This window comes from Varroa destructor, unplaced genomic scaffold (assembly GCF_002443255.2).
Source record: "Varroa destructor unplaced genomic scaffold, Vdes_3.0 BEIS01000003.1, whole genome shotgun sequence".
NCBI classification, from domain to species: Eukaryota; Metazoa; Arthropoda; class Arachnida; order Mesostigmata; family Varroidae; genus Varroa; species Varroa destructor.
The window spans coordinates 58208364-58225031 of NW_019211456.1; the positions used below are offsets into that span (position 1 = coordinate 58208364).

General features: G+C 38.4%; 1 protein-coding gene and 1 long non-coding RNA gene across 5 annotated transcripts in view; one reads left to right on the forward strand and one right to left on the reverse strand.

Moving 5' to 3' along the window:
• On the reverse strand, positions 1-16058 carry LOC111247321 (uncharacterized). 4 transcript variants are annotated; one of them, XM_086983104.1, is made up of 14 exons: positions 15986-16051; positions 11306-11486; positions 10966-11153; positions 9695-9867; positions 8764-8885; positions 7858-8044; positions 7499-7609; positions 5824-6176; positions 5191-5272; positions 4843-4906; positions 3383-3558; positions 2292-2450; positions 1959-2042; positions 1-508 (listed from the first exon to the last, which is right to left on the reverse strand). In XM_086983104.1, the coding sequence occupies exons 1-14, from the start codon at positions 15999-16001 to the stop codon at positions 398-400; spliced, it is 2007 nt and encodes a 668-aa protein (XP_086839230.1). In that variant the 5' UTR covers positions 16002-16051; the 3' UTR covers positions 1-397. The 4 variants fall into 4 exon arrangements, with proteins under 4 accessions (XP_086839230.1, XP_086839229.1, XP_022653818.2 ...); XM_086983103.1 differs by having other exon boundaries at positions 9695-9873; XM_022798083.2 differs by having other exon boundaries at positions 3383-3537; positions 9695-9873; positions 15986-16044.
• The window catches only part of LOC147757203 (uncharacterized), a 15773-nt gene continuing 15158 nt past the window's right edge, over positions 16054-16668 (forward strand). The window contains exon 1 of the long non-coding RNA XR_015323381.1: positions 16054-16253. This is a non-coding gene — a long non-coding RNA (uncharacterized LOC147757203). The remainder of the gene's footprint in view (positions 16254-16668) is intronic.

Here is a 16668-nt window from a genome sequence, read left to right on the forward strand (position 1 = left end):
TACAAACTCACACAGATATTTATTCTTTATCTATCTTTTTTTTTATGGCTATACAGTTTATTCCCTGAACTGACATAACACCTAGGGCACAGGTACATCATACAAGTAATAAAATGAAATGTCTGCCGACTGCTAAAATTATACGTCTTCTAACTTTGTCACATCGCAATCACTCCATAATTATTTGAAGAAGAGTTGTGATCCAATATAGCATAAATTTTAACTTATTAGCAGTAACTTGAGCAACTTTATTATCGGACTATTTCATGAATCGTGTAGGTTGAACGTGCCGGTCTGGCTAAGGCGAAGATGGTCATAAACACTGTGACTTTCAGCATAGTTTAAGTCAACATTGATATAGTGATATGACGTAAAGTTAGGCTGGAAAGTATCATGACTAATGAGGTTGATGTTGGCAGCTCCTCCAAAGAAAGATCGCTTGCGAGATGGCTGCAGCTGTAGTTGAATTTGAGCTTCGCGAACGTCTGATCCTTTCATCATGATTGTTCTGTTTAGTCACAAAGTAGAAGAAAACCGACATTGTTATTAATGTTGTGCGTACATATATATAGTTAACGTCAAAAACAAATTGAATGCAATCTAACATCAATTACGTTTTGGTTTTTAACATGTATTTGCCGAGCCTTACTTTTCTGTAAAAAAAATTTCTTATCTGGCCAAATTTTATTTACGGAATTGATAAATAAAATTTATCTTCTCGTTCTATTCGGAGCCATATATTGTATGCGCGAAGCTTACTTGCTTTATAGATAAGGATCTCTCATTTTATACACAAAGAGACTTTGTTTAAAGATTTCAAACCAGCTACTTTCCGATTAGCTGAAATCTGCTAATCCTGAGTTCTGGTGACCCTTTCATAAAACACGTGCAAGAGGAAAAGTTTTCTTTCGGAGTAAAAGTCCTTTTGTCTAGACATTGTCAAGAATATTTTTGTTGGTAATAAACACGGGCTGCTAATACAGGTTCCTATATGTCAGCATGCAACAACGCAGCCGGTGACGAAATACGCCGATGCTCTGGCAAATCAAATTCAATAGCATTTTATAAATCTTACCATAAACATCGAAATTAAACACGACTAGTATTTGGATATTACACTATTGTTATCAACATAACTAAAGCATAAAGTCATCTCCTAGTCCTTATAGCGGGCCCATAAACAGCTATAAAATCAACTGGTTTTCGTAGCACGCGGATGGATGAACGTTCACTCGATACGCCGGTATCGAAAAGGCAACTGTGTGGTTTGTACTTTGAGAACGATGCGATTCTAAAGCTGAGACCAAAAGGAACTTGAGACCCAAAGCATATATATATCTATAAAATCCTGAGGTAAGAAACAACCTCTAATTTGAATAAATCTCTTCAAGTCGTGATCCGACAGCGCAGATCCAAATGTGGACAAATATATACATAAATTAGAAGATCGTTGACCTATCAAGCCCGTGAAGTAACCATTTTAAATACTGTTACAACATTTTTACATTATAGTAGGCATATATGTTGCATATTGGATAAGTTTGAGGCTGGATGGTCAAATATTCAGCGATATTTTAAAAGATGTCAACATGTTGACACTTGAGAAGTATTGCTTGCTTACTTGAATTAGTTTAACAATAAGCTTTCTAATTGGCGAAAAAGATTCGTCAGTTAATCGAAATCAGGGATCAATCAATCGATGTGAAGCAACGTTCTCTATATTTCTTTTTAATTCAGGAAATAAAGTCAATTTATATTTGAATTTTCTCTATTAACTATGTGTTTGACTTACGAAACAAACACCAGCTATGCAGAAATTCATAACAGATACGTTTCTTCACTAAGTGTATAAATTCTTGTTTTTGTTCTATGACAATTGTCATAAACAGACACACTTTGGACTCAAGGTCTCTCCATATACAGCCTCGTTACTACATTTTCCTTCGAACGTGCAGTACCTGGACTTGTTTCTCACGTCTTTCAAGCTCTCCTTCCCAGGAAGCTAGGAAGGACTTTACTTGCTCTTGCTTAGCAGCAAATGCCTAAAATAGACAAAAAACATTAGTTGAAGCAAATTATCAATTAGTTGAATTTAAGCTAGATAGGTAACCAATGTTAATATACTAGTCATATATATATATATATATATATATATATAAGTGTATATATACATTTGAATGCTAAGTGCCAGCATAACATAGTATCTCGCAATTGGTTTCGTTCGAAACGTTTGTTTGAGCCAGTCTATTATTGATTTAAAGCATGTTATCCTATTAATTTGTTGTATTAACTTGTTGAACAGTCTGAGTGCTTGTCTTGTCAGCAATAACTTGCGTAGCGAAGGACCGGTGCTCTCGCAGGAGCAGATGTCGGAAATCTTCTTGTTCGTCGGTGAAGGAACGAAGTTCTTTACGTAGGCGAGCGAGTTCCGCACGAGTCCCATCGTTGGCCTATATGGACACATTCAGCACACTTATCATGTGGTACTGGAAAGTTACAATCATAGTACCATATCTTCGTAGCGTCGACTATAATGTAGGTAATGCTATATTTAAAAACTGCTTTTATGATGAATTTACAGTGTTAAGAGACGTGTATGGGACATTATTATAAATACTACTATCGAGGTGCTGTCCCCCCAATGCACAACAAGACACCTTAAAAATATCCTTTTATGTTTCGAGTTTTATGTCCGGCATCGCTGTTAAGCTTTCTGTCAGACGGCTGGCTACCAATACGAAACGAACCGTGGATTCGAACCTAGATCACACCGTGTTCCTAACCTTAACTATATCTAAGCATAAGTGCTCTAACTTAGGCAACGCCTAGTACAGCCAATGATTGTACTGGCTTTATCCTAGCCTTTGTTGTCACGACGACAAGTAAACATTTCGACTCATAATCTTCGTTCAGTAGATAAAATAGTAATAAGAAGAAAAACAGTAATAATAATCTAAAAATGAGCATCATCATGAATAGCATTGTTTTGCAGAGGAGTCATCGACCTGAAGAGCAAAGTAACTATTGGGAGGCCTACTCCAGGCTATCAGGTTTGCAGCCAGTAAAGTTAATTAGGTGCATGTCATAATTCAAATCCACCAAAATTATCGACAAGCACTTGTTTATGTATATATATGTTTACTTTTCCTGCCGCTGCGGTTCTATACCGTTTTTTTAGACACTAGTAGGGGGTAAGCACTAATCAACTCAAAACTGAGGATAAATTTTAAGAGTGTGTGATACCTAAAATACCGCCCGTCTCTTAGCAACTACTAAACTAGATACAATTATTGTTTTGTAAATATAGCGTGCGCGCCGGAATTGTTTTCAGCTTTTTAATTCATATTGAGCACAAATGTGCTCTGAGTGTTTGATATCTTACCTCCGAAACATTCTCTGCAATAGTACGAAAGTGCTGTATTAGGTCATCAATTGTCGTAGCTCCGGCTAGCCGTTTCTCCATTAGTTGCAAACGGCGTTCGAGTTTTTCGCAGAAGTCCGACATCAGTGAGTGCTGAAGACCTTCCATAACGGCGACTGAAGACGCAGACGAATGTACTGATATCAAATTATGAGACATAAACTCGCTTTTCGTTTCCAAGAAATAGTTCGGTTATACACGATATCAAGAACTTTCCACTTTATAAATGTATTGCTGATGACTTTTTGGTAGAATTGATTTAAATCGAATAGTGACGAGCATGCGCATCGGTGTTAGTGTACTATATTGATCACTGTTAAAATTTTAATAAGATAAACTAAAACGGTATACTTATTTTCAGATTAACTTAAAAAATAATGTTGGTATTGCTAAGGCGGCATTGCGGATGCGGGCGAGGCCAAAGTTACTTTCGAGAAATCCTTTCAGGGACCTTTTCAGAAAATCATACTAGTCACAATTGTTGCCACACTGAGGAGAGATGAGGTGCAGGAAATCGAAATGGAAGATGAACTACAGTTGAGATCACAAAACAATTTAGTCGTTCCGGCGTCAGGCACTTCTGAGAGAAACCTAAAGTAGTCTCTCATTGGAAGGTAAAGGGAAATCACTGCTAGATTACGTGCCTACATAGATCAAATATTCGATATGAGACGTTGCAAATAAACGGGCTCAGAGAAACTCTAACCATATAACTTATCATACTATCTGCAAAAAAATAAGGAGCAATAAAGGCACTGTCTTTTTTACAACTGTGATGTGGCAGCGCAACGACCTACTTGTTGACTAGAGAACAATCGGCTGTTCGCCTCATGATGTTTGCTCTCAGGTTTGATAAAAGTGATAATTTTCTTTCGGACAGTATAATTGATTAAGGAATATTCAGTGCTGGTGGAGTCTACTGATACGCCTCTTCTGTGTTATTGTAGGTGCATTCTAAGATAACTCTCTACAGGTTCCTCGAAAAATTGTTTTTGTACATTGCTATTCTTAACATAAAATGTAGAAAGATGTTATAGGAGACTAGGTTAGAGAGCTACAAACACCATTTTAAATCAAGTAGAATAAGAGGCTGGCTTTTACGTGCTTCCGGAATTTCTGTGGCGCTCAAAGGACAAGGTTTCCGTCTTATCATTCTGTTTAGATCTTCGTCACATGTTATAGTCGTATTAAATGAGAAGCTTTAGCGAACTAATTGAAATGGTCTTTTAACATATATGATTTTTTTACAGGACCAAAATATGACGCAACGATCCCAGAAGCTTTTACAATTCTCTTTTACCTTAGTAAACTAAGGAACTTTAAAACAGGTATTTACACATGAGCTAGTTTTCAGTGTTTAATTAGTCATAATCCGCGAATGAACGTACGCAAGAGTATGTCCGTTAATAACATTGACCTACCGATAGACTGAATTCGTGTCGTTATATCCCTAATGGCGCGACCCTGGTCGAATGCCTTCATTACCTGTTGTAAGCAAGCACCGTCATCGTTATCCTCAATACGGAAACAATCCAGCGACAGCTGTATTAAAAGGAAGCTCGAATAAAATAACTAAAAAAGTCACCAACGACTAAAATGCATTGTACAATATAGTACGGAGCATAGATAAATGCTTGATAGGCTGTTTGATTCCTCTTAACAGTAAGCGAATGCTTGGATAGACCATTCTCATAAGGATACGTACGTTAACATAATTTAGTTAAAAAAACAATTAAAAGGAATTAGAATGCAATAAGCTTATATCGTACCTGGTCTATTTCTTGCTGTTTAGTACGCTCCACTAGCATGAGTTCCTGTTCGTGTTCGGTACGCATCTTCTGCACAACCAATCTGAAACGTGCAGCATTTGAACATAATGCAATCTTCCCTTGATTGTAAAACGGTAAGGCCTGCTAGTTAAAATCGCATTACACTTGCAGTAAGCGTGTAGCAGAAAGGTGGACGTGCACATAGTTTTAGTTCGTTGATGAAAGGAACATTAGATTGTTATGGTGATATCCTTCGAAGAGCGTTAATAGCAAATTATTGATGGATTTGAGTTGTTTGTGGAGAAAAAGCGAGAAACAAAGAAAAACTGACAATGAATATGGTCATCAAACATATCGTAATATCACAGTTTTGTAAAGCACCGCAAGCTGATTAAAAAGTTTGAAGGAAATTTCCACTAAACCATTATCAGATTTTTTCCACTAGAAGGAAAAGTCGTGTTAAATGCAAGTTTTTCACTTTGCCTCTTTCATCTAGACGAAGTTGAAAGGGATACGTCTATTAGAAGACGATTTTTGAGAATGCTCATGAGCCGCTTTGTTTCCGGTTCAGCGATACTCCCAAACAAAAACATTCATAATAACAGATTTCCATGAGGTACAAGTATATCACACCCGTTGACCCGATTAATTCTGTCCACCATTGCTTCGTAGCGGGTTTTAAGCTCAGCTTCAAAGTCTTCCCTCCTTTGAGCTTCTTTTATGCGATCTTGCTCTTCCTTGGCCAATCGCTTTTCTTCTTGCAGACGTCGTTCCTCTCTATCTTGACACTTTTTCTTCTGGATCTGAGAAAACTCGTTCCTAACAGATTCGAAAAATAGATCTTGAGCCTGTCGAATATTTTGCAATTTCTCCTCGATTTTGCTTTGCCATTCGGAAATTTTCGATTCTTGAGCTTCGCTACGTTCATTGTCCTTTTGTTCCAGCATTGATTCCTTCTTTTCAAGTTCATCTTTGAGTTTTTCAATCTGAAAGCAACATCCGAGGAATTAGGTTGGATGACCCTGTCCAACGGTTGACCATTCCTTGTCTGAATTTGTAGATTGACATTCTGACATATAACTGCAATATGTTACTCGGATTTGTAAAATCAATGCTAGTACTAAGACTGACTGTTATTTCGTTAGAACACAAATACTTTCAATTCGTTTTTAGTACTTCATTGTTTGTTTGCTTTAACACATACACCATTCGAACATGCCCCCTTCGTAATCTTTAAGTCCGTGGAAACTTTGTTGAACGAAATTTTATGTGGAGTTCAGGCTCTAAAAATGTAGTTTCCAGGGTACAAATATGTAGTTTCGATATTTGCCCTGTTGCATTTTTCGATCAGGTCAAACAAGACAGAATATGTGTGACTTAGTAACTGAAAGGATGGCTGAAAAGTATTTTGCGAAACTAAATAATGGCATTTTCCCATTCTACCATCTCAAATTGGCACTTTTGAGGAAGGAAGAGGGCTGACAAACAATTCGTGAATAGGGCGAGGAGATGAAGTGGAGCCATATGACTATTGTCAAGTATCTTAAATCCAGGGAATTGACTTTAAAATGAGGAGCCTAGGTGCCCTATAACTGAGTCAACATCATAAAGAGAAACGGCTTCCCATCGACTATCAAGATCTCGTCTCGTACTGAAAAACGCACAGTTGCAATAACAGGCTTCTGCACAGAATTGTGTCGCGAAGCGCGATGTGTCCACGTTGAGGTAAAGCAGAGAATCGCAGCCTTCAGCTTCTAGAGAAATGTTTAAGTCCACAGTTAAGCCGTATCAAGGAAAACGATGATTTGCGTTCAGTGGAACTTGAAGTCTTATGTAGTGAAAAATGTTTGACAACGATATAATAGTCAAGAATGATCCGTATATGGCTAGCTGTGTCAAGTGAACATAGCTATTTGAATTGAAAAATGCTGCTACGCACGGCAAAGTTATCTTCCTCCACAACAATGCCAGGCTGCACGACGCAAAAGTTTGCAAAAACCATTCTAGGAGAGTTTTAGAAAAAGATTCTTTTGCACCCTCTGTATCCGTCATACCTTTCTCTGAGGAATTACCAGCTTTTTACATCACTAATTAACAATGAAGAGGATCTTAAAATCGCTCTGAACAAGTTCTTCAACGCAGAACCTAAACATTCCTAGCGAGACGTAATACATAAATTGGTCGTTATACGTAACGTTTTGGCCTAACGCTAATATCTTCATTTGTGATAGTTACGTAAGTGTAGTTCTGTATAATCTTCCTCAAATACTTTATCGTATTTTCATATCATGACTGCATTACAACATACCTCCAATTCATACTGTTTAATTAAATCATCCACATCAGTGCGAGTATGTCGGGCTTCTGTTGACCTTGTTATGGCTAAGTTTAAATTGCCATTAGCATAAGTATCCTGCTCCTGTAAGGATGAAGTTTAGAGCAAAAATCAATAAAATATACATTGTTTCTTAATAAACGTTTGTCAGTTAACCTTTAGAGGCTTGATTTCATATAATCAGTATGTGAGTTTAATTGTTTCAAGACACGTGGCTGGTAACAAAATGATTAATTATAATCTAGTAATTATACTGTAAACGTCTGTGTCTGAAAGCAATGAGTCCTCGAGATTTAGCATCAACGATTAGCCTTTTTTGCACGTATGCTCACCTTCGACGAGTACGTCCGACTTCTATCGTCAACATCGTCAGTGGACGCTGCCATCTGGAGATCTGCTACAGACACTTTTTTTATATCTATTTCCGCAAGACTGTCTACGTCAAGTAGGGAGCTCTTGGGAATCGTAGAACGCTCCCTTATGGAAGCAGCTGGTACTAAGGGTCTTTCCTGCGGCGGGCTGCTCATAAATAGCATATTAAAACCAGATCGAGTATTTAAACCTCGTTTCGATAATCTAGCCCAGTAACAGCTAACACTTAGTAATAGGTAGTTAAAATATTGAAAGTAGTGCACACTTGGAGGTAATAATTAATTCATAAAACAAATTTGGATAGGTGGAAACTATAAAGGCAAGGAAAATAATGTTCTATCTATTCATCCTACACCATTATTGCGGTCTCTCACAAGCTCTATTATTGCGTGTGCTTTATTGCCAAAAGGAAGTGTAAATGAAATTAGTAGTTAAAAGGAACAAAATTTTCAAATGAACGTTTTTTCCGTCATCGAGAAATTTGTTAATCCGTTTAATTATTCACAGAATAGAGTCTATTTTAACTGTTAGAGCGCGTGTTATGTAGTATTTAAAAATACGAACAGTATCTCCTTCGCCCCGGCTAAACCCTCTTCGATTCAGGAAAGATACAACACAGGGGTTACATATTATTATAATATAAACCTAACCCTGCGATTGATTCGACAACAATAAACTAGCGGATCGTGATTAATTTCTATATGTTTCGTGTTTTACGGCCGGTATGGCCAGACGGCTGGCTCCCAGCATGAAACGAACCGTGTGTCTATGACCAGGTTAGAAGCTAGACCACAACATGTCCCCAAGATTTGCAGGCAAGTACGTTACCTACTAGGCTACCACGGAGACTATCGTAGTTAAGCTACCTTGCCACTGGCTGTTTAGATTCTTTTTGTTTGTCTTTTTCGGCAGATGGTATCGGTGTAGCTGATGGACAATTGCCCCCTTCTGACAACTCGTCGGAGTCTTCCGAATCTGTTGATATGTGCTGTAAGCGAATTCGGGAAACAGTGAAGTCTCTTGTCAGTCTTCCTTCTTACAAATCTATCTAGGCATCTCAATATTAATAATATCCTGTAACAATAGTAATCATCATCATTACAATTTTCATCGTTACATTGAGGAAATTAGCACGCATTTCGGTTATTCAAGCTATGTTTAGCTGCCTGTTACGTTGAAGTTAAGCAATTTCTTAGAACCATTGTGCTGGTTCACTTTCTTCTTAACATTCAAGTGAAAACCTCGAAAAATACTGAGAATTTTTACCTCATTTGAAAACGTAAAGCACAATTTAAAAATTATTTATGTGACGTTATTTGAAAAACAATTTCATCTATTTTCTTAATTAAAACAAAAACAGATTTTGTAGAGCGAATATTAACACCTCTCAATCCTGAACTGAGCCTACAATAAGCGTCGTTGAACTTATGATGAGCGAAAAAATTAGCCATTGTTACAGATTGCCGGAAATTTCGTGCACAGCTGTTATCGCTGCGTTTAAATAAAGATTTTCAGTTTCACATCCGGTACTAGCCAGTAAGTACTACTTCAAACGACTGGGCCCCGGTAGTGTGTCTAGACTAGCTCTGGTGTCTTTAATAGACCACCATAATACCGCTGCACAATTATAAACAACACTGTATTCCGAACTTTTTGAACTTCGCTGCTCCGGCTCGAGAAGTCGGCGCAGTAGTATTTACGGTTCTAAAATCGGTTATCTCATCTAGAAAAGTTGCACCGGAGCTCTACTATTGCCAACCTGCATGAAATATAAAGGCATAACTGCCTATAAATTACCTTATGTGAGGGAGAGGTTGCAGGTTTCGTTGCCTCGGATGTTGTAAGCTGTTTTGTAAAAGGAGCGTATACCTTCGGCTCAAACGTGGCTTTTCTAGCCTTCATTCGAAAAAGAATGGCATCCAACGGGTCGACCGCATTTCCTTCAGCTTCTGATGAATTTAGTGTAGAATCTGCGGCTTATATTAAAATAAGGTCAAGGCTACAATCAGTTAAAACTCCAAATCAAACAAAAGTGAAGTCCATTTAAGAAGTTGCATAATAATGTAGCTATATAGAATTCAAAATTCCCCTCTATTTAAAACCAGAAAAGAGGTGTAGCAATAAATGTCGTACTATACGCGTAGTTGTATCGTTAGTATTAGGAGTGCTAGAATTGCATTACTAAAAAAAAAAAAAGAAAGAAAAAAGAAAGAAAAGCTGTAAATACAGTAAAAGCTTTGAACCACACTCGAATTTCCGCTTTCTACACGATTACGGCCTATGTATAGGAACTACTTAACTTTTCTAATGCACAAAACATTCTTATGGGGTATTAATTTTATTAGGTGTATAATCACGTTCGGTGAGAAACTTCAAATTGCCACCTACTATAGTAACCTCACACTTAAAAACTAATCCCAATTCTGATTGTCTTGTAGTGAACCCTACCCAAGACGTCAACGCGCTTAAGTATCGTGAAAATGCAAACATTATCAGGTATACTGTTACTTGACAACAAAAGCTTAGGTTTTTTTTGCAGGAACGCCGCGAGGAAGTCTCCTACAAATACAGTTCGTTAGAAGAACAATTTGAGTAGCACAGAAAATAACATTTAACTGATAAAACGCCCAAATATTGGTTACCCTACAAATGGCTAGGCTATCTGTAACAGGAGCTGGTACATGTTTCAAATCATTATGTTCTGATAAGGGAATACTGCTTTTAAATGTGTTCTTGAGGTACATGCCGAACGAAGATTAGGCGTACTTCTTCCACCGATCGCATTTCAAAAAGTAAATCAGTTGTGCATTTTTTTAATTTTATTATACGTCGGTTAACTTGTAAACAAGTTGGACTTCTTAAATGCAAACACGATATTATATAGGCTGAAGTTAATGAAAACCGAATGCTTTATTTGTACTGGCAGTGGTCCACTTCATCGTAGGGATCTAGAGTGCAGCTGCGTGACTCAGCGCAGTGTGTGTCTGCTGATGTGATGTTTTGTGCTCATTTAATATAAACTAGTTTATCTGATAAGAAAATTGGACAAAGTATGATGCTTTACTCACTCTCAGTTCTCTGTTCTGTAGATTTCACACTGGGTCGTCTTTTCTGTACTGGAACGCCCTGCGACGTAGCTGGGTGCCTTGCTTTCAGCCTGGAAGAAGCTCCACTCCCAAAGAGAGCATCTAAGAAGCTATTGCCACTATTAGCCGCTCTTGAAACAGTTGCTGGGTTCGGTTCTATTCCAGAATCCCTGTAAAGTAAATAATATCCCTGTATAGTAAATAATAAGTAGATCGCAATCGACTTCTACAGGCCGACTGAGTTCGAACATAATTCAACAAACAATTCCAGAGAGGTAATTGATTTGTGACAACATCACCTAGCTCATAAAAACCATTGCACCTTTTTGATACTGGTTTATCATCGTCAAACAGAGAAATAATCGGCTTTTGTTTAAACGAAGTTGTGCTTGGCGACGCAGAGGTTGTGATCACTTCAGCCGGCTGAGATCGCTTTGATGCTGTCTTGCTTCTATCTTCTTCAATGGCGTGTTTAAGAAGATCGTCCAGTTCGTTATCAAAATCTAAAAAGAGTAGGGTGACGGAAAACACGACGATATCTTAGTCATATGCATCAATTAACAACTGTAATACTAAATAACGCCGGTTCAATAGCTATATGTAAAAGCTGTTATAAGTCTATCACTGTTGGACCGGAACAATCGTCATAGACAGTGCAAAGACCCTACAGTTAAAGAACACAAAACAATGCCAATAAAATACGATTGAGAGAAAATAAATACGAGAGAAAAACTTGACGCAAACGAGCTACTAAGGGGTCATGCTCAAATCGGAGGAAGCTTCGGCAACATAATGTTTGCCATAATGGACGTGAATTTACCCGCTGATCCTAGTTCTAGGTAAAAGCCGAGTTCCTTTTAGCACAAAAGAATGAACTCGTCGTAGTGAACAACGTCACGGTGCGTCATTTTTAGAAATCGAACAGAAGCGAGTTTTTTCGTGCTGGACGGATCCCCAGCAAAACTGACTACTTCAATTTTTTGCTCGAATTCTTGCTCGCTTTCATGCGGCCCTTAATAAACCTTAAAGAGACTTAAATATGGCAAACCAAAAGATCGAAAGGCTCAAAAAGTCATATTTCATAGACCTAGGCTTTCGCAACAGGATTTTACAGCTGTTTAAAAAGAAGAACACTAATTGCTAATTGGGTTGTCCAGATGTCCCAGTGATAGCTTAGTGGGTAGCGTATTTGCGTGCTAATCTTAGGGACACATAGTGGTTTAGGTACGAACCCGGACAGACTTTGATTCATGCTGACTCTTAACCGTGTGATACAATGCTTAATGGCGACACCGTAGTCAAGATACGTAAAACTCAAAACAGAACGGTCCTTCACGTTCTTTGCACCTTTTGAATTTTTTAACAAAATATGTTTATGTACTTTATGTGCTTGCGTTTTTGCGAGCTTTTAGCTTGCTATCAGTCTAGAATATAATTCTGTTGGAACTTTTTTATAGATGAGCGACGCTTTAACAAGTTCCAAGCTACAAATGCACATCGCACGGTTATTTTTCAAAGCTTATTTCTGGGTTAAAGAAAAGTATTGAAAAGTTACCTGGTTAGTGGCTCAAATTCTTAATAGGGGGTATAACCGCAGTGAATAGTAGTTATGTCGGATGAACATGACCGGCAAGAATAAGGTTTCTAGTACATTCAAACAAATCTGTTTAGTGATCTGTTTGTGGTCAGACACAGTATTGGAAATAAGAATTTGTTTTTTTATTTGAACGCATTATCCTACGCATATATTTGCCTGACGCTGTCGTTGAAAATAACCGGTGCCACGAGAAAGAAAGAAAGAAAGAAAGTCGTATTCGTATACTCACCAATGATATTATGTGCCCTGAATGGACTAATAAAAATTAAAACATATTTATTGGGGATACTTATGTCGTAGGTCCATAGGGCGAGGTTAGATGGCCCATTTATAAGCCAGTACAATTAAGTTAGTTTTTTAACAAAACTGACGAAAAATGCTTTTCGTCCTTAAATCTTGATGCGCTGTAGCAATAAAGCCGTTAACATTTTTCTCTAAAAGTAGCCATTTGTGACATATTGGCAAAAATGGCCTAAGGTAAAACGAGCGCGAAAATAGTGTACCTAGATTTAACTCGACGTATATATGCATTTCTACCAAGCTGAGTTGTACTCTGTATATTAAATGTTTATTATATTTATATATATTAATAAATATACGTCTACGTTTAGATAAGGGGTAGCTATGAAATGCTCGTTCCTCTTAGCTACTACGAAAGCTACGCCTGTCTGCTTTATTTTCGATGCATGGTCATATGGCCAAGGGTGCAAAAGAGTTGCTCGAATATCTTGCTGATTGTGGGTCGGACCCAATGGTTTTGGGATTACTATGGGCTGAGAAGTACAAGCGGCTCTCGGAGGGACAGAAATGACCACCGGACCACGTCGTGAGGCGGACACGTAGACATTTGCGAGAAGCAGCCTGGTTTGATTTCAGTACTGATTCAAGGGACACGCACGAAAGCTCTGGAGTAAATCTCTACAAATGTTTTCTTATGACGGAGGTTGGCTCGCCTAAGCTGTTCCTCTGTCGCCACAAAGCGGCAAATGAACCATTCAGCGAGTTCGTAAGGCCAAGTGGTCCCTGCTATATGCGCTGGGTTTAAAAATCGAGTACGCTTATTGGTAGCATTTGAAAAACGGCGAAAAAGGTCGGCACCTTTCTCTAATTTTCTCACCACGGCCAAGGTAACGTCTTATGCTGAGTTAGCCCGCTTTTTGCAAAGCAACATACCACAAAAGTCTGCTACTTGTTAACCGAAGATTCCCGAGCGAACTGTACAAGTTCTGCAATACGTAGGTACAACCTGGCCCAACAACGGGGATCCAGCTCGAACTTGGATGGCTCAACAGCACAATCGCCCTCCATAACGATGACGACCTCGAGGCAAGCAAATCGAAAACTATGGGTGACAACAAATGTATTAAAAAAAGGTTAGAAAATAGACGGCTGTTTATTCAAGCAAGGCGTCTTCTATCAGTTCGGCCCAAAGAAATTATGATGCGTTTCTTACGAGCAGCCGAAGCCTTGCTACTTTCTGAGCGTTGTCAGGTTCATTCAAGTGTACAAAGAACTATGTGGCGTTTGACGGCGTGCTATTATTCAAACCGAAGGGTTTGTCTAGAGTGCATGCGTGCGTACATACCGACCGCGACGCGTGCCAGTTTGCGGCAGAAGACACGGAAGTACGTGTCTCCGTGTTCTAACGGATGTTCTAATCCGCCATTGAAAGAAGATTAGCAACGTGAATTTTTTTGTGAAGGACGATCAGCTTGTATTACTACAAGTACTCTCACGTCAAATGGATGTAGGTCAATGTAGTAAGGGACCCTCCTGTCCTCCGAGGCCTGTTACGGCGGATTCGTTAAGGCACCCCGATGGCGTCGAAAGCCAGTAGGTGTTTTATCAAACAATGAGCTTAAAAGACAATAGAGTCCCGCCCGGCCCGTGCCTCTAGAAGCCACGAAAATGTCTACATAAAGCAACATGCACTGGGCGCTAGAATATGTCGGCCCCAAGATCAAGATATTCAGTGCTCATTCCGATAACAGAGCTAAGTCAGTCCACTTAGCATATATAATAGGACTGATTTAGTTTTTGACAAAACTTCTGACAAATGTCTATAGTTAACCAACACAAATTGAAGCATAACACTTATATTAAACAACGCTTATTAGTTCTTCTACGTTTAACATAGGCCGTTCTGTATTTTACAATGGTTTAATAGAACTCAATATTTGTTTTAAGTTCCCAAACCGTAATCGCTAAAGGCGGAACTTGAGGCATTGAAAAGTTAAGATTGACTAAATAACACTAGAGGAGTGTATCGATATGAAGCTGTATAGGTTTGCAAACGAAGTTCGTAAGTTGAGTGCATAGTATTCAAACATTCAGAGAGAAGAAATACTGCAATATTTTAAATGCTGGTCATTCTTGCGGATTATTCGTAATGCTATATTAATTACTGTGTTAACATATATATCACAATGCTAATTTCGTGTCATAATTTCAATTATATTCATAGTGAACTTCCTCAAAGCCCAAATTCGTGGGCGTAAAACGTTTCACATTGGGCATAAAATAATGGTCCCGGAAAGAGTGTAACATGTGTGACATAGATCTGGGACCGGTGAGTACAGTGGCACAAAAATCAGATTCCTTTATGCACAGTTTTTCCGGTATTTAAGTTCTATTATTTGACATTTTTGGAAGTATTGAAGGTTTTTTTGCTTAAGTCTAAGCATCGTCCAATATAACATTTGGTACGATTGCTCACTTTTTTTGCATGCTGTAGCACTAATGTGGTCTCTGTTGACTTTTCGTATTACTGAAAATTGTTAGAGGGTTTAAATAATGACATATTTGAAAACATTTAAGTAGACAAATGAATTAGGCAACGCGCGTTTATAGGATGGTACGGTTTTACTGGCAATTGAGGTTGACAAGCTTGTCCTTCAATGTTAGTGTCAGAGCGTACTTTGAAGAAAGTGCCATTTTCTACTAAGAAACGTATGATTCATACTGTGAAAAGATTCGACTGGTAGAACTGTACGTCAGGGTGAACATTTTCGATTATCTTTCGAGCGGATGAAGCTCCAACTGATACTACTCCGTATATATAGGCACGTAGGCACGCAATTTTTCCAGCTCTTACACCAGAAGTGGTCATGTATGCTGGAATTGAAAGTAACGAGAATAGAGCGCAATTGAAAATAGTCGGCTTATCTGCCCAATTAAAAAAAAAAAGGCAATTCTGCCACCTTCTGCAATAGATGCCCACTATTGAACATAAACGCCAGACCCAGTGTCAGACGAAGCCCTATAATTAAGCTACCTACTATTTCTTGTTGTATAAGTAATGTTTAAAAAAGAAGGCTGAAATGAATAAAAGTTATGAAAAAAAACACTAGGGATGTCCTGTATATCTTTTCAAGTTAAATCGTACATAAACCGGTATAAACGTACCATCGAAGTCATCCATAGTGCCGACACGCGAGGAATAGCAGTCCGTTTTGTCTCAGGTATCTCAATCCTCTGCATCATGTGTTACCAAGGACAACAGGCGAGAGAGGTGGAAGGAGGCTGGGCAGTCCGGGTTAGTCCGAATCGTATGGTGGGCTTCCGAGCAGCATCGTGTTTCACTGTGGGTCTCAATTCCTCTAAAGGCTATATTTAAACTCCAGCTACTTTCCCGTGCGTTTCTACGTCTCCGCGTGGAACAAACATCTATGTGGTATGTACTATTACATATGTATACTCGATAGCGTTGCATTAAATACTAATTGAACGAAAACAGCTTTTAGGTGTCGATAAATGGCCTAAAAAATAGTCGAACTGATGGGATACGCAGTAAAGAGGAAGTCCTACAAAGTGTGCGGAAACTTACAACAAGCCTTTTAAGTGCTAGCTATAGTTTAGGTAAATACTTTTGTCTAGGTGACTAACAAATAAACAGAACAATATATCAAGCTTAGAAAACAACAGACATTACTTGGACGACTAGAAAAAAATCAAGATGCCATCTGTTGCAAGACACAAACTTGGAAATCACGTTTTATAATCTATGCAATGTAATTATAATTCGGTACTACGGTTGAGCATTGTTTCAAATGGATGGCCTGGACCTGTAGCCACCTGAACATTATTAT